This window comes from Zootoca vivipara, chromosome 6 (assembly GCF_963506605.1).
Source record: "Zootoca vivipara chromosome 6, rZooViv1.1, whole genome shotgun sequence".
Lineage (NCBI taxonomy): Eukaryota > Metazoa > Chordata > Lepidosauria > Squamata > Lacertidae > Zootoca > Zootoca vivipara.
This window is the reverse complement of record NC_083281.1, coordinates 32,257,556-32,278,320: the sequence shown is the minus strand read 5'-3', so window position 1 is coordinate 32,278,320 and position 20,765 is coordinate 32,257,556. Positions and strand designations below refer to the sequence as shown.

At 48.1% G+C, this 20,765-nt stretch overlaps 1 protein-coding gene and 1 long non-coding RNA gene across 4 annotated transcripts in view; one reads left to right on the top strand and one right to left on the bottom strand.

The window, feature by feature from the left end:
• Window positions 1-904: 904 nt before the first annotated feature.
• On the bottom strand, window positions 905-10,138 carry LOC118087129 (uncharacterized). Its single transcript, XR_009557732.1, has 3 exons — window positions 8,656-10,138; window positions 5,029-5,471; window positions 905-2,554 (listed from the first exon to the last, which is right to left on the bottom strand). It is a non-coding gene; the product is annotated as an uncharacterized LOC118087129 (long non-coding RNA).
• A 5,077-nt stretch (window positions 10,139-15,215) lies between these two features.
• PTPRU (protein tyrosine phosphatase receptor type U) overlaps window positions 15,216-20,765 on the top strand; it is a 359,555-nt gene continuing 354,005 nt past the window's right edge. For 2 of the 3 annotated variants that reach the window (XM_035119522.2, XM_035119521.2), the window contains exon 1: window positions 15,217-15,697. In XM_035119522.2, coding sequence (XP_034975413.2) covers window positions 15,625-15,697 — 73 coding nt within the window. In that variant the 5' untranslated portion in view covers window positions 15,217-15,624. Of the gene's footprint in view, window positions 15,698-20,765 lie in introns of all 3 variants that reach the window. The other variant, XM_060275730.1, reaches the window with a different exon arrangement.

Genomic DNA, 20,765 nt, shown 5'->3' with positions numbered 1-20,765 from the left:
GAATTTTTCAGGCTTCAGCTCAGCTCAGACTGGACCCAAAGCACAAGACAAGGCTGCTGGATCTTGCCAAGGGCCCATCTATTGCAGCATCCTGTTCTCACGGTGTCCAACCAGATACCTGTGAGACTCTTGTAAGCTGGATATGAGAGCAGAGCACTGTGCCTACCTTTGATTCCCATAAACTGGTATTCAGAGGCATAATGCCTCTGAAAGTGGAGGTAGATCATTGTCGTCATTGGCTGTTGACAGGGCCTTTGTAGACAGAGTCATGGTCAGCCAAAAGGCAAGGCACAGAATTAGCTTGGAGACGGCGACTGTAGCAGTGGCTCAGGGGCAAATCAATTGCCTTGCATGCAGAATGTTTCAGGTTCAGGTCCGTCCCTGGCATCTCTAGGTAGGGCTGAACATGTCCCTTCCCTCACATGCTGGAGAGTTGCTGCTGGTCAGTGTCGGTGATACTGAGTTAGATGGACCAATGGTCCAACTCAGTAGAAGGCAGTTTCCTGTGTCCCCAGGTTGCTATTGTTCTCCTGAAAGGACACTTTGACGTCACTGCTAGAAACCGAGCCAGATAGTTGCTGGCTTTGCATTCCCCCACCTTCCCAAAGGGAAAACAGCCTTTTTTCCTTTAAGCCAACATGCCTTAATGCAACTTGAGATCTTGTGTGTGTGTGTGTGTGTGTGTGTGTGTGTGTGTGTGTGTACATGAAGCACAGTCAAATTGAGTTATGTCTGCCAAGCGCTTCCTCCATCTCATTTCAAGAACCAAACTAGACAGCACGTGAAATGTGTGAATGCATTTCTCATGTATCTGTTTTTTTTTAAGTGCATGATGAGGAGGAGCAATGGATCAAGACTAGGATAGCACTGAACAAAAAGGGGAGATTAAACCCTTTCCTCCCCTGGTGGAAACTGCCCCTCCCCAATGCTGTATTTTTACACTCCAGACGTTTCCACTCATGATCACTTCTCCAAGCCGTCATGGTTGCTAATTCATAGAATCAGAGTTGGAGGCAGCCCTTGAAGGCCATTTGTTCCAACTGCTTGGTTGATGGAGGAAATCCAGAGCAAGGACATCCACAACACATAGCTGTGCAACCTTGGTGGGGTGGGGAAGAGCTGACCACCCCACTAAGTGAATTGGTTCCACTGCTGAACTGCTTTTACTCTCAATATGTTAAGAACATAAGAAAGGCCCTGGTGGAAGTTGGAGCCCAACATCTGGAGGGCCTCAGGTTCCCTATCCTTAAGACAGACAGAGAAAAAAACAAAGTTTTTATTGAATTCAGTATTTTTTGAGCAGGGAGAAGGCTGAACAGGCGGCAGCTGTGACTGGACAGCAGCTTGAGCAGGAGGATGCTATCTTGTCACGTGGAACCAGGCACCACCTCCACAGATGGCAGGTCCACCTGTCTTGACAGAGCACACACTTGCAACCCCAGTAGTCTCACCAGATGAGTCTTACAAATGCGAGCACCATGCCTTGTAATTGAAAGCTTGGGGTGAAGGGTGGAGAAACTTGTTGGGACATCCTCGTCCCTTCAGTCCACTTCTGAACTTCTTCCCCTCCTCCTGAATTGTGACTCCTGAACATTTTGGCTGCTGCTGAGCCTGCATTACTTGTTTGAGCAAGGCTCTCTTTCTTACTTCCAACTAAGAGCCTCTGTTTGCTTGCGTTGAGTGGAAGCCAGGACAGAGCCCTATGTGTAATGCCTTGGCATGAACCTGGGACCTTCTGCATGCAAAGCAGATCACTCCCTCACTGCATGCTCTCCCCCTGAGCTATGGTCCATCCATTGATGTGATGACCTACATAACTACAACTCCCATTATCCCTGAGCATAGGCCACGCTGCCTGTTGTTGGTTGTTGTAGTCTACAATACCTGGAGGGTGCCACATTGGCTATCCCTGTTCTACTAAAAAACAACAACATTTTTCTACCTTTGCTTCATCCTCTTGCCTTCCTTTGGTCGGAGCCATCTCAAAGCACCAGGTTTTTCCTTTCCCCCTTCTTTTTTCTCATTTCAAAAGGAATAAAGAAAAAAGCTAGTTAATAATTAAAACACAGAGAGAGTATGGCAAAAAGCACCAAATGTACCATAGTGATGTCAAAACTTAAAGCAGACATCAATGCTTTGATCCCCCGAGTTGTGTGCTTATTGTGTAAACATGTGCGGATAGGTGGAGGAAAGAGTTAGTGGGGAGTTGTTTGCAGATTGGAAATATTTCCTTCTGTGTTTTGACGGATTACCCCTCCTCCCACTGCTTGAGACAGGCTGAGGTTGAAACAGAGAGAAGAAAAAAATATTGTGCTATGAGAGATGCATCTACAGGTGTAATAAACCAAGACTGAAAAGCACAAGTGTACCCTTATTTGGTGCTTTCCCAAGAAAAATAGGAACTCACCATGAAGTTGTTACAGTAAGTTGCTGGGTGACTCGGGACAGCCCTGAACAAGATGCTGGTTTGCCAACAGCCCCATTTAACACTTGTAGAGGCGCTTCAAAACACGGCAAGCTGTCTTCCTAGCTGGTTTTGGGGTTGCCCCTTGTTCTGGTGCAGGTCAAATAAATAATAATATAATAATAATTTATTATTTGTACCCCGCCCATCTGGCTGGATTTCCCCAGCCACTCTGGGCGGCTTCCAACAAAAATTTAAAATACATTAAAATGTCACACATTAAAAACTTCCCTGAACAGGGCTGCCTTCAGATGTCTTCTAAATGTCAGGTAGTTATTTATCTCTTTGACATCTGATGGGAGGGCGTTCCACAGGGTGGGTGCCACTACCGAGAAGGCCCTCTGCCTAGTTCCCTGTAGCTTTGCTTCTCACAGTGAGGGAGCCGCCAGAAGGCCCTCAGCACTGGACCTCAGTGTCCGGGCAGAACGACGGGGGGTGGAGATGCTCCTTCAGAAATAAATGCGCCCCCGTCTCCCTCATTCTCTTAGATTCAGGTGGGTGGCTGAGACCACTCTGAAGGGCCTTTGCACAAACATATGCATGTGCAGTGGTAGAGGTCTGGCTGGAAAGCTTAAAGCCTTCAATTGCTACATGGGAGACAGATTGAAGAAAAGGAAATACAAATTCTGGTTGGTCCTACGCTTTCTCTTGCCCCATACCTGGCTCACCTCAGACTCTGGCTCTACTGCCCAGCCTGGATAATGTATACACAGTGACCTGTGAGTAGGCCCCATTGAGCATAGTAAACTTTTGAGTAAACATGCACTGGATCACACCACTGAAACGTGCAACCCCTGTAGCTTTTCACAGACATGGCACATCTCCCCTCTAATGAAGAGAAGGTTGGCTGAGCATAAACCCATCTCGTTCAGCGTGGCCTATTTAGACAGGCAGCTATCTTGGCCCTGGACATTCAGAGTTCTCTGACAGCAGGAAGAAGCTGTAGCAGAGCGACAGAGCATCTGTGTTGCATGCAGAAAATCCCTGATTCAATCCTGGGTATCTCCAGGTAGGTCTGGAAGAGAACCAGAAACCTTTGGCTCCTATTCTCCTTGAACCGTGTCTACCTGAGCTAGTCATTAGAAGCAGTATTGTCTCACTTTAAGCAGTCATGGTTTCCTCCAAAGAATCCTGGGAACTGTAGTTTGTAATGAGTACTGAGAGTTGCTAGGAGACTCCTGTTCCCCTCGTGGAGCTACAATTTTCAGAGCTCTCTTTCAAGAGGGATTTACTGTATTGTTAATTCACTCTGGAAATTGTAGCCCTCTGAGGGGAGTAGGGGTGTTCTAGCAGCTCTCAGCATCTTAAACAAACAACAGTTCCCAGAATTCTTTGGGGAAGCCATGGTGGGTTAAAGTGGTGTGATACTGCTTTAAATGTGCAATTCAGATGGACCCTAAGAACTAGAGCCGGAGTGCCCTTCCTCCCTCCCTCCTCCCAATCCCTTTTCCTTTTGTGCTGTGTCTTTTACATTGTGAGGCTGAGGGCAGAGAATTGACTATCTTATTTATTGCTGTAAGCAACTCTGGGAACCTTTCTGAACTGAAGAGCTGGATAAAAATGCTTTAAATAAAATAAGATTTTCTAAAAAAAATGTCTAATCCCTTTTAAAGAGTCCATCACTTAATCTTGTATTAGTAGATTCCCTAAACCCTTCCCTTTTATTTTAACTGGTCCTGTCTATGCCAACCAGTTTTCTTGGATGACCCTTGAGTTATGGTATAATGCAGGGATCCCCAAACTTGGCCCTCCAGCTTTTTTGGGACTACAACTCCCAGGACCAGTGGTCAGGGATTGTGGGAATTGTAGTCCAAAAACAGCTGGAGGGCCGAGTTTGGGGATGCCTGGTACAATGGGACAGGGGTTGGATCTCTCTACCATATTCACTTTCTCCTTGCAATGCTTTAAAAGCAAATCAAAACACCATTTTCCCCGCACGGGACTCTTTCTCTGCCCCCCACGTATGGAAAATGCCTTAGCCCTTTCTTTTCTAGGGAAGATGCTCCAAAACCCTTGATCATCTGGAGCCTTTTCCTCCACCTTTCTGAGCTCTATAGATGGCAAGCAAGACTGCATAGACCTGCTTTTGCTATCAGAAGACAGGCAGAGCAATCAAGAGGGAGGGAGAGCCTGCCACTTACATAAGAGCATCTTTGACTTCATGGAACATTTGACAATATTTGGCCGCCGTCTAATAATAGGCAGTCAATTGACAATGTCTCACTGGTCAATTGACTGGCGTGCTCAGCACAATTTAAATCCACCTGCAGCCATGTACTTGCTGAGGGGACCTTTCCAAACCATTTTTTTTCCTTCCTCCCCCGTGCAGGGAACTGCGTCATGCTTCATCAGCTGCTGCGTGCAATCTGGATAACCTTCTCCCAACTATAATGATTGCCACTGGGAAAGAAATCACATTTCCCTGGCCCCTCACCAACCAATCCCTGCCTGCTCACCCCCATGATCATGAAACCATTGCGATTGCAAATGGGGGGACGTGGTCACGTTTGCATGTTGGGGCCATCGAGATGTCTGCATCATCCAGCATCTGTTGTGGTCCATACCTGAATAGGGGGACCACTGATGATCTCAATAGCCACTGGGCCCTGTCTTTTTTCTTCTGCTTCTCCTCCTTGTTCATCTGTCCTCTCCAAGTGAGTGAGCAGTGAGGGGAGCAGGGAGATTGGTCAGGAAGCCAAGGCTGTTTCTAAGGGAGTAGAGCTGTTGGCCATCCTCTGCAGGAATGGGGGAAGTTTTTCAGCCTTAAAAATGAACCAAGGAATTCCTTCTCCAAAGAATGAGTTTAGAAACTAGCCTACTACACAAAGCTAAACACATCCTTCTTTATCCTCCAATCAGACAAACCAGAGGCATGGGAGAGTATGGCGTACCACAGGAGTCACCCACCTTTTGGTGCCAGTTTTGAAATTTTGGGGGAGTGCCGTGGGCACCAGTCACAACATGGCTACTGCAGTGGTCGTGGCAGAACACAACACGGCGGTCACATCTGAAAGAGTGAGGAAAGAGACAAGAGCACAAAATGATGCTGTCTCCACCTAAAAGTCTGAGGAAATGTGTTTAATGTAGGTGGGGTCATTCCAGCATAAAGGGGAACTAAACAGGAAGAGCAAACAGCCTCATTGCAGATCTTCGAGGGGCTATTTAGTTTAGCTGCCAAGTACCCCGTTTTTCGCGGGAAACCCCCGGATTTTAATCCATTTCCCGCTGTTCTCCCAAATGGAGAAAAATCCCGGAAATCCCCCGGATTTCCTACCTGCCAGGGAGCCTCCATTTTGGGTGCCGCTCTGCTTATGTCTGGGCACCAGAAATCGGGCAGAGTGGCACCGGAAGTCGCTTCTACGCATGCCTAGTGGCCATCTTGGTGGTGGCCGCATGGCGGCAGCCGTCACCAAGATGGCCACTGCCATGCAGCCACCACCAAGATGGCCGCTGCCATGTGGCCACCACCAAGATGGCCACTGGGCATGCGTAGAAGCGACTTCTGGTGCTGCTCTGCCTGATTTCCGGTGCCCACACATGGGCAGAGCGGCCCTGGAAGTTGCTTCTACGCAACTTCTGGAGCCGTGCCGCTGCTGATTCCGCATTTTTCAGTGGGAGACTTGGCAGGTATGGCTATTTAGTGAGACCTTTCATGGGTGCCCCAGGTGGTACTGGGAGACATGCTGGTGCTTGTGGGGGCCATATTGACGATGACTCAGGTAGCATTAAGATGGACTACAATATGGCCACAGGTTGGTTTCCAAAGACGTTCTTAGTTACCGTAATTAAAATGGGCATTTCTGTTCAGCCTGAATATTGACGTGCTTGGTGACAGCAAGAGCCAGTAACAGAGTTTGGCACCAGTGTGTATATCTATTTTTCCCCCTATTACACGTTGTTAAATATACCCTTCATTCAACCCAGTCTATTGATTTCAAAGCAACGAGAGTTAATAAAACAGACGGCAGGAGGTAAAAGGAGGGGAGGGTTATGCAGTCACAGACAGATAGAATGGACTGCTTTCATTCACCCAGCTAGACATCTGCCTTGTTAGTTAAATCTTTAAAGTTTCCTTCTCCCCTCTCACTCTTTCTCTCCCCCCCCCACAAAAAGAGCCCCATCAGCAAAGAACGAGTGGAAGTTAGGACGATCACGTATGGCATTGCTGTGTGTGCGGTTTCTTTGGCTGAATACTCATATTTGTTGATTACCTTCCCTGCTTGAGATGAGAGGTCTACTTTGTACATCAACTTTATATATGTTAGGGGTAATATAAGCTGAGAGGTTAATGTGTACAAACTGCAGTTGAAATATGCACCTTCCAAAAGGGCTGTTTGAGATTGCACAAATTGACAAGGAAGTGTGCACAGTTCCCTCCCCATGGATTATGTGCATATTCTCCATGAGGCCTGGTGAATGTGCACAATCACCAGCTACTCTGCACATGAACTAATCAACTTACGTGTCAGATAACAGGGCAGCTTTCACCAACCTGGTGCCCCCCAGATGTTTGATATGACAACTCCCACCTGCCCCACGGCTGGTGGGAGTTGTTGTCCAAAACATCTGGAGAGCATCAGGTTGGTGAAGGTTGTTCTTTCAAGTCCTTATCTCAGCTCTCCTGATACCTCTCTTGCCCCTGCCCAGAATCCCAGGAGGAATTAAACTCCCAAGAATTCCAGGAGTCTTTGTGAATGGAGTGATTCATCTGTTCTATGTTGGCCAACAACCTCAATCCCAGTAGTCAGCATCGTAGGGAGCTGCTCGGTCACCCGGGGTGGCAACCCGCTCCGTAGCAACGCTGTGCATGCACACTATGGAGTGGGTTGCCGCCGCCGGTGCTCCAGTGCCGGGATCCTCTGCTTGCAGCTATTTTGCTGTTTTGCAGCAGGTCCACAGAGGCATCTGGCTGGCTACTGCAGAAACAGAAGGCTGGATTGGAAAGGCCTTTGGTCTAATCCAGCAGGGTTGTTGTAAATGCCTTGTTCCTGGGATCTCCCTGTGGCTTTTTCTTTTTTGGGGTGTGTGAAATGGACGGTTATTTTTTAGAGCCGATTCAGCTGGTTTTTATGACTCTTGGATTTCCCCCATGAATAAGTTAACATCCCTTAGTGCTCCAAGTATCATTTGATTTAGTTAGGGGAGTTCCTTCACTTCCCAAGTGGAAAAAGAAAGGAGTTTGTTTTTGAAAGGAAGTCTGGAAAGATAAAGAGAGTGGCAAGAATAGACACTACATTGGAGACTGTTGCAGGCTGGTAAGAATGGGCAAATCTGTTAATTATAGTTTCCTGCATTCAGGCAAGCAGGAGGCACGATCAGAGTTCAAGGATACTTCCCAGCTGGGCAAAAACACTCAAGGAGGGAGCAAAGCAAGGGCAGGGAGGGGGGGTAGTGGCCTGGGGAGAGGGTATGGCTTGGGAAGAGTCCCAAGGGCACAGCAGAGAGTCATAGAGGGCCATGTCTGGGCAGGTGGTCCCCGATCACTGGTGTAGTGATTCAATCCTTTTGCCGGCCTTTCTCTACAATGCAGTTACCGAGACTATAATCTAAAGTGGAATATGGGCAGGGAGAAAGGCTTTGTCACTCCTTTCCCATTCTCAGTTGAAAATCCTCACTTTTATCCCTTGTGGGGTACAGCCTCCACCTCCACCCCCCACATCTGAGCCAATATCTTTCATCAGCCCCACTTCTCCCCCAAGCAACCCTGCTTGAGTTTGAGGTTCTGCCTGCTTTCCTGGGTTTATCTGTATAATTTAGATAATTCCCTGCACAATTTCTCACCAGAGCCATTGATGCGGAGATCGAGCTGGCAGGGTGGGGTGTGGTGGGGGTGGGAAAGGAAGAAGAGGTAGCTGTGTGGTGTGTGTGTTTGTGGATGGTGACATCCTTTGCAGATCAGAGATCAGAGAACCTCCCTGGCCACCCGTGCCCATCAATGGACTGATCCTGCCTTTGAAAGTGGCTTTCTGCACCCAGGACTCTCTGCCAGGCTGGATAAGATGCTGCCTGTCGTCTTGGTGTGTAGAGCTGGCTGGTTGCCTTTTTCTTTTGCTCGCTCCCTGTCTCTCCCTCCCTCTCTTTTTCATTTCAAGGCGACGGGGAGCTCCCTGTTTTATCACTCCTTCCTTTCCCTTTCCCAGCTCCTAGTTATCTTGGCTCCCCTGCATCTGTATCTAATGAACACCACTCACATATCTGCGCCACAGCTGGTTTGATTTCATGTGCCGGCTTGTCACACTGTTGGTTTGTGTATTACACAATTGCCGCGTGCCTTCCTTGAAGACTTGCCCACTCGGCTCGCCGTCCTCCGCCTCCTCTCTGTTTTCTTCTCCTTCCAGCTATTTCTTTCTTCAGTATGTGTAAATAGACTGTGTCCTCTACCTTCTTAACACCACATTGAAACTCTGGACAAGCATCATTACTTGGAGAGAGAGAGAGAGAGAGAGGAGGGAAAAAGAAATATTAACAATAATGGGCTGTTCTGTTTCTTCCCCGTATCCTTGTCTATAAGGAAGAAAAGCTTGGAAAACTAGTGTTGCCCAGCCAGATGTACTCCTGCCTATCCATCACAGTATCAGGGCCTTTCTGTCTCCAGTAACCCTCTGGTAGCTTTCCCCAACCTGGTGCTCTCCGGTAGTTCTTGGACTCCAACTCCCATCATCCATGACCTTTGGCCATGCTGGCTGGGGCTGATGGGAGCTGGAGTCCAACAACTTCTGGAGGTCATCAGGATATGGAAAGCTGGTCTATACTAACTGATGGGGCCTCGCCAAGCTTTCAGACAGGGGCTAGCAACTTTCCTTCCCTACTGGGACATGAAGAGGAAGCCTATAGCTGGTGCATGTCAGATGTGGACTGACCGGGGAATGTGCTGGGACAGGGGCTACCAAATAGAAGACTAGCCTGACCAGCCCTCTTGCCCCTCTGCAACGGCATGGCCATAAAGCATGAGGATGGTCATTTTAGGGTCCAGGTGTAGAAAGCAAGAACCCAAACAGATCATACTAAACTGCCTTATACTGGGCATATAATTTGTTCATCTAGCCCAGGGCTGGGGAACCTGTGACCTTCCCGGTGCTATAGGACTAAAACTCCCATAATCTCTAAGTAAGTAATTGGCCATGATGGAAATTGGAGTCCAACAGCATTTGGATGGGCCACAACTCTGATCTAGCTCAAGATTGTCTACTCCATCAGGTAGGGCCTCAGGCAGAGCTATTTCCCCATCACCTGCTGCTACTTGGCCCCTTTAACTCAGGGGGGGGGGAACCTGTGGCCTGCCAGGTATTGTTGAACTCCATCTCCCACTCAGCATGGGATGTTGGGTGTCCTAGTCTGCTAACACAGGTTCCCCAGCCCTGTTTTAACTGCACACGCTCAGGGATTGAACCTGGGGCCTTGGCATGCAAAGCAGGTGTTCTACCACTGAGCTGCAGCCCTTCCCAAATCACGAGAACTCATGGATGCCCCATGAAGCTGAATGTTGGATGATTCGGGACAGATAAAAGAAAGGACTTCTTCACACAGTGTGTACTTATATGGAACTTGCTCGCACAGGAGGCCGTGATGACCACCGACTTATACGTCTGTAAAAGAGGAATGGACAAATTCACAAAGAGGGTTGTCAAGCCATGATGGCTATGCTTAGCCTCCACAGTTGGAGGCAGGAATGCTTCTGAAAACCAGTTGGGATCACTTACTGATCCCAACCCTAACCCTGCGGAAAGCCATCTAATTAGACTTTAATTTTATTTTGACATGTTTTTAGGAGGTAATTTAATTATTGTTTGCTTTTATACCAATATTATGTATCTGAGCCCGACTTCGGTTGGGGAGTATGGGATATAAATAAAAGTTTATTACTATTATTACTTATTATTATTCCTTTGTAAGAAAATATGAAATAACGTAAAACCATTTTTGCAGGTAAAAAAAAATCAATGTTTGTGTGTGGGGGGGTGACAAGAAATTTTCCGCACCGGGTACCACCTGACCTTCCTACGCCTCTGCTATTGCACTCGGATCCTGCTTATGGGTTTCTTACAGGCATCTGGTGGGCCTGTGTGAGAACAGGATGGTGGACTAGGACTAGATGATCATCATCATCACTTTTAATTTGTATACCATATTTCTTTCTTACAATACCTGTAAGGGGGGAAAGTTACAGAGAACCCCCCCCCCCTCATCAGAAGCAGCCCGTCTCCAAGCAGTCATGAAAGTGTGGGTTCTGAAGGGGTGAGTCAGGAGATGGAGAAGGAGTGCCAGGGCTCTGGCAGCATGGGAGAGCCACTGCTCCACAGGCAGGAAGAGAGAGAGACGGGAAGGGGGGACAGGCAGAAGGCTGACCGTAGACCCAACACCGATAGTGAGGAGGAGGAGAAAGGGGAGGAGATTCACTGTCCCGAGGCTTTTATGTTGGTCAAAGTCGCGAAAAGGGGCAGTGCCGGATTCTGAATCAGAATGAGGAGACATGAAACCAACAGCTCGTTACACTGTAAATAAGGTGCACTAATAAAGACTGTTAAAAGACAAGCATGTGGAGAGTCGTTACTCTGGAGTAGTCGTAACAACCCTGACAATACCCAAGGCGGTTTATAAGCTGAAGAAACAAAGAATGTACACCTTATAAAAATCTAACGCAATACAAAAATGTGATAATAAAACATAACTTTAAAATAAGCAACCTACATCAAATAAAGTAACATTCAACGATCATTAGAATAATACAGAATAATAATATCAGCATATAAAAATTAAGCCGAAATCCACTCCTAACAATTACAACAAATAATTTCTAAACTGCCATCAATAAAACAATGGCAAGCCACAGAGCATAGATGGGCCTGTTCCTGCAGGGTCATTTTATGTCCATAAATCATAAGACACCAGGTGGGATTCTTGCTTCCAAATTACATTAAGAACCTCTTTAAGTCTTTGCGTGCTCACGAGTGACTTCCATAGCATGAATGCTAAAATCAGCCAGTTTCCAACTGAATATATATTATGGTGAGGGACACAAGTCTCCAAGTGTCTCTATTTTCCAGGGACTGTCCTGGAGTTAAGAAAGCCATCCTGGCTTCCGATTTGATCGCAGAATGCCCCTACTTCCCCCACCAGTGCTGGCGCTGCCAAACTCGGGGAGAAGGATGAGCCACAACTTGCTCTTAGTGGCAGTGGTGGCTGCGAGGCAGCATCCTGTTGCCTCTCCACGGGCCCTCCATGGCTGCCACCGCCGACCTCCTCTCTTGGGCGGGTGAGGAAGAGAAGAGGCTGCCTTCGCCAAGGCCCAGACTCACATGACATGCTGGCTCGGGGGGGGGGGCAGGCAGAGGGCAGGGCCACCCTGGGCAGGAAGAAAGGGGAAGCAGAGGGCAACGAGTCTCAATGTATTTATTTTTTTGAAATGCTTTGTGCATCTGCGTCTAATCTTGCCCCTTTCTAAAATTTATTTACTGGTGCATGTTTTTCTTTTTGTACATTGACCAAAGAATACATTTAAATAAAATAGGAATTAAGGGTGTGTGTTTTTCAGGACAGTGGAGCTTGTGTGTTTTGTGTCCCTTGGTGTAGTGATGGTGGCACTTGCCCTTCTTCTGATAGGAAGCACTCCTTTTTGGTGGGTGGGAAAACAAAAAATGGGGGGGGGCAGGACCGTCTTAAGCATATCTGGCGCCCTGGCACGAAGATCCCTCCGGCGCCCCCCGTCCCGTTTCCCAGCGCTTGTTGTGCAGCTGCCGCAGGCGCATCCACACGGCGCCCCCCCCTGGTGGCCCTGCACCACCCAGCCTTGCCATAGGGGCAGCCCTGGGGGGGGGGGGGGTAAAGGAGGCTCAGTTGCAGGGGGAGTGAGAAGGGGGCTGATAAATATTCCCTTTTCACCTGAGGAATGTTGGAGGGTATTTAGGAATGCTCTACATTTTTATGCGAACTTAGCAGTCAGAGCACCAGGAGATTTTTGGGCGTGGGGGCACAGAAGGGGCAAAGTGCATATCTAGGTGGGAGAGTTATTTCCCACATGTCAAGATATTTGAAAGAAAGAAAAAAATAACAGTATATTTTAATGGCAGGCGTCTAGCAATTGGAGGGGGGAGGGAAAGCTCCTTGTTTGGGAGGTCACTTGCCTCCTTGCCCCTCCTCCGGTGCCAACCACAGAACTGAGCTCATTTTCACCTTCCAGACAGATACACAGATCAGAATGCAATTAGACTTCAGATATTTCACTTCTTTATTTTTTGCAATACATTCCTCTACTCAAACAACATATCAAAATGTGTAAAAAAGAAAGAAAAAGAAATGTATTTTAGGATAACATACGTTTGAGAAATGCATAATCTGGGACATTAAAAATCTGCATTTTGTGAATTATAGATCTCAGTGGTTCCCAACCTTTCCCCCCATGGACCACTGGAAAATTGCCGAGGGTCTCAACAGACCACTTAATGATTTTCCTGCCTGTTGTAGCAATTGTAATTCCAAAGAATTCAGATTATTACAATAAAATACAGCATATGAAACAAAAGAAGCAATAAAGATACCATGAAAAATTAATACCAATAGTCAATATGCTGTCTCCAATCTTCAAACACACCACCGAATAGAGCTTGTGGATCACTGATGGTCCAAGGATCGCTCAAAAACAAACCAGAATTATATAGTCTATAATTTTATGTAGATTTAAATATATGTTTAAAATGGTGGTGTTTACAAAGCTGTATCTGTACTAAGAACCCCACCCTGTGTTCCATTTCGGTTCTTGCTCTAATGCAGATTTTTAATTCTGTAGGAATATATGTGCAGATCCATCACCTTTGTTTCCTGGATTAGATGGAGTTTTAATGTGACCGAAGAGAGCCCTGCTTGTACTTAGGTATACTATCATTTCTCTACGCCACCCTTGTCACCCAAGGGGACACCAAGGCAACACTTGCGGGGGTTTTGAGCAGTCTCCCATCCAACGGCTGGCCAGACCTGCACCGGCTCAGCTTCAGCAAGATCACTGCATCCGGGTATAGACAGCATCTATACCCCTGCATTGAAAACCCTCTTTGTCCTCTGCTCATCTAGCAATGCATCCCCACAGCCCTTTTCATGCCACAGGGTTTTCCGGTGGCGGCAGAGCAGAAGTGGAACCTGTTGCGTGGCGAGAACAAAGTCAGGTGTCCGCTCTCTTCACGTGGGGGGAAGTGGTCTAGACGCGCACAGAGACATTCTTTGCCCTGAAAAAGCCAGTGTTTTCAAACCGCGGATGTGTGTTGAAACCACCTTCACCACACTTTTGAATCGACCTCTGGCTTCACTCTAAAATGACTCCTGGATGCCTTTTATCCTAAGCGTGACAGAGCAGAGCAGCTATGAGGGAGAAAGCGCTGCTGCATTCAGGCCCTGCTTGCGAGCTTCCCATAGCACTGTGATGGCCAAACTTGGCCCTCCAGCTGTTTTGGGACTACAGCTCCCATCATCCCCAGCTAACAGGACCAGTGGTCAGGGATGATGGGAATTGTAGTCCCAAAACAGCTGGAGGGCCAAGTTTGGCCATCACTGCCATAGCGGGATCTGACTGGCTGCTGTGAGAACAGGATACTAGATTTTGGCTCAATCCAACAGGGCTTGTCTTATGTCTGCTCAGAGGTTTGCCCCACTCAATTAAAAACAATTACAACTACAACTTGTTTTTCTTCTCTCTGTCTTAGAGAGGGAGGATCTGTGGCTCACCAGATTTTTTCCAACTCCAGCACCCACTGTCTTCGGCCTAGGCTGGGATTAATAGAAGTCATTTCCCCCACTCTTATTTAATTATTAAATTTATTATGCCGCCCTTCATCCAAAGATCTCAGGCTGGTTCTTCCTCTTCTTCCCCACTTCTGATGTGCTTATGCCTTTCCCTCCCTCAAACAGAGCCCAGGGCCATGTACAGAGCAAAGGATAATGGCAAAACGACATCAGCGATGAAAACAAATACATAACTAATCGATTGATAAAATAACAGTCTTTAAAAACAACAACAACCCCAAGCCCAGAAATCTGTGCTTACGGTTGTTCAGGACATCCCCATGCCAAATGCAAAGGGGTTAAGGGAAGTGGTTCCCAACCTACCTTTGGCCATGCCCCACCTAAGCATCTCTAAAATCCTGATGCCCCCCCCAATCCCGTGACATATAATTCTTATTATTCAAAAAGTGAATTCCTGTTCACGTGGAGGAAGCCTAACAGGCCATTCACTCTTAATAACTCATTTTCGAATCGCCCCCCCCCCTTAAAAATCAAATTGCTCCCCCGTGGGAAGGACAGGGTGAACAGAAATGAATAACAGTTGCTGGAAACCATAGTTGGAGGGGGGCACCCATGTGCTCGAATCCTGCTTATGGGTTTCCTACAGGCATCTAGTTGGCCACTGTGAGAACAGGATGCTGGACTCCATGGGCTTAGGGCCTGATCCAGTAGAGTTCTTCTTCTGTTCTTAATATAAATTGCTGCCCTATTCATTCTCTCTCTCTCTCTCTCTCTCTCTCTCTCTCTCTCTCTCTCTCTCTCTCTCTCTCTCTCTCTCTCTCTCTCTCTCTCTCTCTCTCTCACACACACACACACACACACACACACACACACACACACAGGTGCGCGCGCTTGCCATATAGATACGTAGATAACAGCGGCTCCGAATTGCATTCCTGCTTTGCGCCCCCCGCCCCCCCTGGTCTTCTGCCTGCCCTTCCCCACCTAGACCAGCAGGCGGCATCCTCTGCCTTTCCAATCCTGGCCTTCGCCTCTCGTTCAGAGCCGTATTTTCTCTCCTCCTCTCTCTCTGCCCTCCTCCTGTACTTTTTTCTTCCCTTCCCTGGAAGCCTGACGTCAGTTCGGTGCTGCTCACCCCCTTCTCTCTCTCTCTTTTTTGGGGACGAAGGTTTTCGGTTCCAATCAGGCTCCTGCTATTTCAGCTGGAACTGGGGGAATCAATGGCTTCTCTCGGCAACTTTCCGGCGCGCCTCTGAGAAAAAGCTTCTGCTGAGCTTTGGCAGAAGAATTTTTTTTTATTAAAAAAATCCTTTAAAGAGGAAGAGGAGCAGGGGAAGAAAAGAGAGAGGGAGTGAGGGACGCCAAGAAGCTTGGAAGAGAGAGGGGGGAAAAGAACTTTTTTGGAGGGTGGCTTTCTGCTCTCGTACAACATGCAGAACACCCGGGCTTTGATCTTCATGTTAACCTTCCAGATCTGCTCTTTGGAGACCGAGACGCCTACAGGTCAGCACCCCGAGACCCTCGAATCCTTCCTCCCCGCAGCCCCCTTCGCCGCCCCGCTCGTTCCCTCCGGCCGCTGCTGCGTTTCGCAGCCTGTTTTCTTGGAGAGTTTGGCTAGGCACTTCGCGGGAGCTTTGCGCGCATTACTTGCGTTGCTCAACTTGTGCTTTCGCTCTCTCGCTCTCCTCCCTCGCTGCTTTGCCTGCCTGCCTTCCTTCCTTCTCCCGCTAACTTCGGAGGCGTCTCGCAAGGAACGAGCCGGCGGGTTCTCAGCGCTTGGGAGGCGGCGGCAAACCGGAGTTTGAAACGGACCTGTTTGCCTGGTGGCGCATTTCCTCGTCGGCGTTCGTGGTCCAGGGAAGGGGTGGCGGGCTGCTGTTGTTTTTGGAGAGCTCGGGCGGGCGGGCGTTGTGTGTGTTTAAATTCCTGCTCGGGAAGAGGCTGTAAAACGAGCCACCGGGAAAACTTCCTCCCCTTTCCCTGCTCTCGCTTTCGGCCCTGCCTAAAGTGATTTAAGGTCCCCGAGAGCTCCGGATTGGGCTGGCTAGGGAAGGCACCGGGGCTAAGGGGAGTTCAGTGCAACCCTCAATCTCAGCCCCCTCCTCAAATATCCCGGGCATCTCCTCCAATTCTTTTTAAACTGCGGCAGATCCGACGCTTTTCCGCTATCCCATATGATATATTTTGGAGACCTTTTGGGTTTGGCTTGAATCTGCGTTTCCTCGGTCCCTTTCCCCATTTTTTGTCCACTTTCTCGTCGTCGGCGGTGGTTGACCGTGCAACCCTAAGTGCGTCTACTCGGAAGTAAGCCCCATTGAATTCAGCGGGGCTTACTCCCACGTAGGAGTGTGTAGAATCGCAGCCTAAGACTTGTGTGTTGCCCGAAGGCTTGCAAACGTGATTCTGGGGAAATAAGGCGTAAGGACTGGTTAGCTGTCTCCCTCATTTCGCTTCCAAATACATATGTTTGCATGTGTATGATTTTAAAAGAAGATACAAGCCAGATACCTTGCTCTTTCTCCTGTCCAGTGATGATGGTGAAGATGATGAAGTACTTTATGGTTGAAACTGTCTGAAAAGGGTTTTTCAGGAGATATTGTCTCTCTCAGTGCTTTGGCTCACAGTTCAAGAGGGGCGCCCAAACATTTACCCATCTCCTTGCAATAAGTCATGGGGTGCCCCCTTTAGAGGACTGTGTGGCACGATTTCACCGGGACCCCTTTGAAGTATCGCCACCTTAAGGGATCCCTTGGGGTGTTCAACATACCTCCGAGGGTCTTGTGCCTTTTGGGGGTGCCTCTCTCTCCCCCTTTACCTGCATGTTGTCTTGACTGTACGTTGCAAGGAGAGAGGTTCCAGGAGCAAGAGGAAGGTTGCTGGATAATATGCTTGCTCGATTTGCCTTTATCCCGAAGGGAGAAACGTTTCCTTAGAATAAAACACCAGCAAATGGGCCAACTTTTGACTTTCCACAGTCACTGCTTTTACTGCAAAGCTTGTAAAAGGCGGTAGAAAGTGTGACTCTATGTGTGTTGGGTTCAGAAAGCAAAGGCTGGCTTTTGTTTTCCCTGGCATTTTTTAATAGCAGCTGGAGAAATGTCTTTGACACATCGGACTTAACTAGCATGGACTAGGAATAGATCTGCGTTCAGCACAGATGACTTCCTGTGCTGTTGATCTGTGAGCAACCACTTCAAACTTGCCTTTATTTGCTAGGAATAGATCTGTGTCTTCCATAGACGACTTGCTGTGTTATTGACCAGTGAGCATCCACAATGTCCCCCCCCCCCCAGCCAATGAGAGTCACATCCTTCCTTTAAACCAACACACCACAGAAGGGAACAAAAGAGATTGCTAAGCATTTTTCTTAAAATGTCAAACAGTTAATATTTTTAATGGCAACTCTACTTTTTTTTAATAAAAAAAATCCCACCCCAATATTGCCATCTCAACACCTGACTTTGAAAATATATTGCTTGCAATGAAACCTTTATGAGACCAAGAGCTGTACGTTGTGGAGAGTTGTTTTTCCTTTCCCCAAAGTGCTACATTCTAAGCCTAGTGTTGTGGTTTCTTTTTAATTTTACTTTGCAGGCATTTTTGGCGACGGTTCACCGACTGAGGTTTCTGTTTTGCTTGATGATCCAGTACATTTGTGAACCGTTTCTGGAAACCTACAAACGTCATTTGACTTGATCATGGTTGTCGCTGGGGGAGAAACCTGCCCCCACCCCCATAGCAACAACCCCCTGCTTGCTGTGTTCTGGAAACACTTGCTTCCTAAGTCATATCTGGTTCGGCTGTTCCTCTCCCCCCCCCCAACTACTTGTATAAATGCACAGTGCTCAGCGTCTGCTTTCAAACATTCTTAAAGTTTAAAAAGCTGCCCCTGCAATTTGAAACCAACACCGGTTCTAGTGACAGATGACTGAAGGGTTGATAGGCTACGTGCAAAAGTCTTCAATGGGTTTAATGTGTGCAATTGGTCCCTTCGGGCATCAAGGGATGTTGAGAAGGTGGGACGCGGGGTGGAGGTTTCTCTAGGGTCCTTTCTGCTTCTCATTACTGGCAGTAGCAGGGAGGAGAGTTCCTCCAGATGGAATGAATGGCTCTGGAATGCTCTTGGGGGTGTGGGGGGGGCACACATTGCCTAGCCTTTTCCCAGCTGCGGCATGTGGGGTACAAGAGAAGTGAGCTTTTTGTCATCAAGGTGGGAGTTGGTGTGTGGAAGACCTCAGGATCTTGCATATCTTAGCCCCTCACCCACCGCTTAGAGGGGAAGGATTTCTCTTCGCAGAGCACTGGCCGTGTGGATTTCTCTTCGCAGAGCACTACTTACATCAATGCAACATAATAAGCATAGTGTTCCTTCTAGCACAGTTGCTAAAGTGGGGTGGGGGTGGTAGGTGGGATGGTTGACACCGCAAGTTTGAAATCAGTACTCTTGGGGAAGTGGTGTTGGGAACTTGCCTCTACCCAGGTGGCACTGTGGTTAAACCACTGAGCCTAGGGCTTGCTGATCAGAAGGTCGGCGGTTCGAATCCCTGTGACGGGGTAGCTCCCGTTGCTTGGTCCCAGCTCCTGCCAACCTAGCAGTTCGAAAGCACGTCAAATGCAAGTAGATAAATAGGAACCACTACAGCGGGAAGGTAAACGGCATTTCCATGTGCTGCTCTGGTTTGCCAGAAGCGGCTTTGTCATGCTGGCCACATGACCTGGAAGCTATACGCCGGCTCCCTCGGCCAATAATGCGAGATGAGCGCGCAACCCCAGAGTCGGTCATGACTGGACCTAATGGTCAGGGGTCCCTTTACCTTTTACTTATGGGGCTGGGGCAGGCCTTGCATAGGGAACACCCCCCCCCCAGCAGTATCTAAAGCAAGGGTGGGGAATCCGTGTGCTGCCCACTCCTCTCAATTTTTTGGAATCCCATCGGCATGGCCAGTAATCAGAGATGTGATGGGAGTTGTAACCCCAAAAAAACATTGTTAAGGGGTGATATGTCTTGACATGGGGGATGGCTCCTGCTGTCCGAGCGTAAGAGAAAGCAATGTTTTCGCAGAACTCCATGCTGAAAACCCTGTCTCCCAGTTCTTGCATCATCGGGCAACTCAGCATTCTACTTTCATTTCCTGCTGATATTCTGCAGTCCTTGAGCGGCTGGATTTGCCTGGATTTTCTTGAGTTGGGGCTTTAAAGTAAGTTGTTAAAGGGCCATAATAACTCAGTGGTGGAGCCATTTATAAGGGTCCAGGTTCAGTCTCTAGCATCTCCAGGTAGGGCTAGTGGAGACTCCCTGTCTGTAGCCCCAAACTGACTGACTGCTGCCAGTCAGTGTAGACAGCACCAGGGTAGATGGACCAATGGTCTGACTTGACACAAAGCAGCAGCCTCCTACCGTATGTCCCTGCATTATAAGCATATTTTTATCTGTCATTTCCTTGCGTGTGTGTATGTCTGTGAATAGGGAATATGCATCTTTCTTTTCAGTAGAGGGCTGTGATAGGGTTTTCTCAGTGGTGATTTTTTCCCTTCAACTGCAATGTCCTTTCTCGAACAGAGGAAAGCTTCTCCCTGCATATACCCAAGCATTAATTACACTGGTAAGGTTAGGAGTATTGAAAGCTGCCTTCCACAGACAATTGGCCCATCTAACTCAGTACTGTCTGCACTGACTGGCAGCAGCTCTCCAGGGCTTCAGGCAGGCCATGGGTTCTCTCTCAGCCTGACCTAGAGATGTCAGGGACCTTCTGCATGGAAATCTGATGCTGACCCCTGAGCTACAGGCCTTCCTCCTCAGGTGTTGATGGGGAGCCACATTCATCCTACATGAGCCTTGATCATTGGAAATGCCTGATACTCCAGGTGATAAAAATTTGCAGCGAGTTTCCCCCCACCTGCCACTCACACCACCAGAAACTCTACCAGTACTATTGCTCTGAATGCCCTGCAGGCTGCCTGGCTAAAACAGATGCAGTTTTATGGCAACAGTCCTTCCTCTTCTCTTGTGCGATTTAGATAAGTTGGCATGAAATAAGCCACCCATTCTCATTAGCAGATTCTGCAAACTTGTTACTGATTAAAAATGCTTGTTCCATCAAGCCCTGGACATCACAGTTTGGCCTTTTTCGGAGGCTGTTCTTGACACACACACACACACACACACTCCCCTGCCATTGGAATGAGCAAAGTTCTTTCCTTGAATCTCACGCAGGTCGCTGCTTGTGCATTGGTCACTTGATGGCTGCAGTGTCAAGTGACGCCTTCTGTGCAAGGAGCCCCCCCCACACCATGCACCAATCATGGGTTAAATCTGCCTCCCCCAATTTGGTGCCCTCCAAATGTTTTGGATTACGAAACCCTTTTAGGGCGTTTCCCTTCAAATATTTCTCTCATAACTTCTTTTAGCCTTGGGATGGCCTGACACCTCGCTTGTGGGTGGCTGGTGCTGTTTTGGCCCCATCAGCAATGGGGCTCCCAGCCTGAACGTTGGAAACAGAGGGAATGATTTGTTGTCAAGTCCTGGTAGTCGAAGAGGGGCTAGGTCCACCGGTTGTGCCTTCTGCTTGTT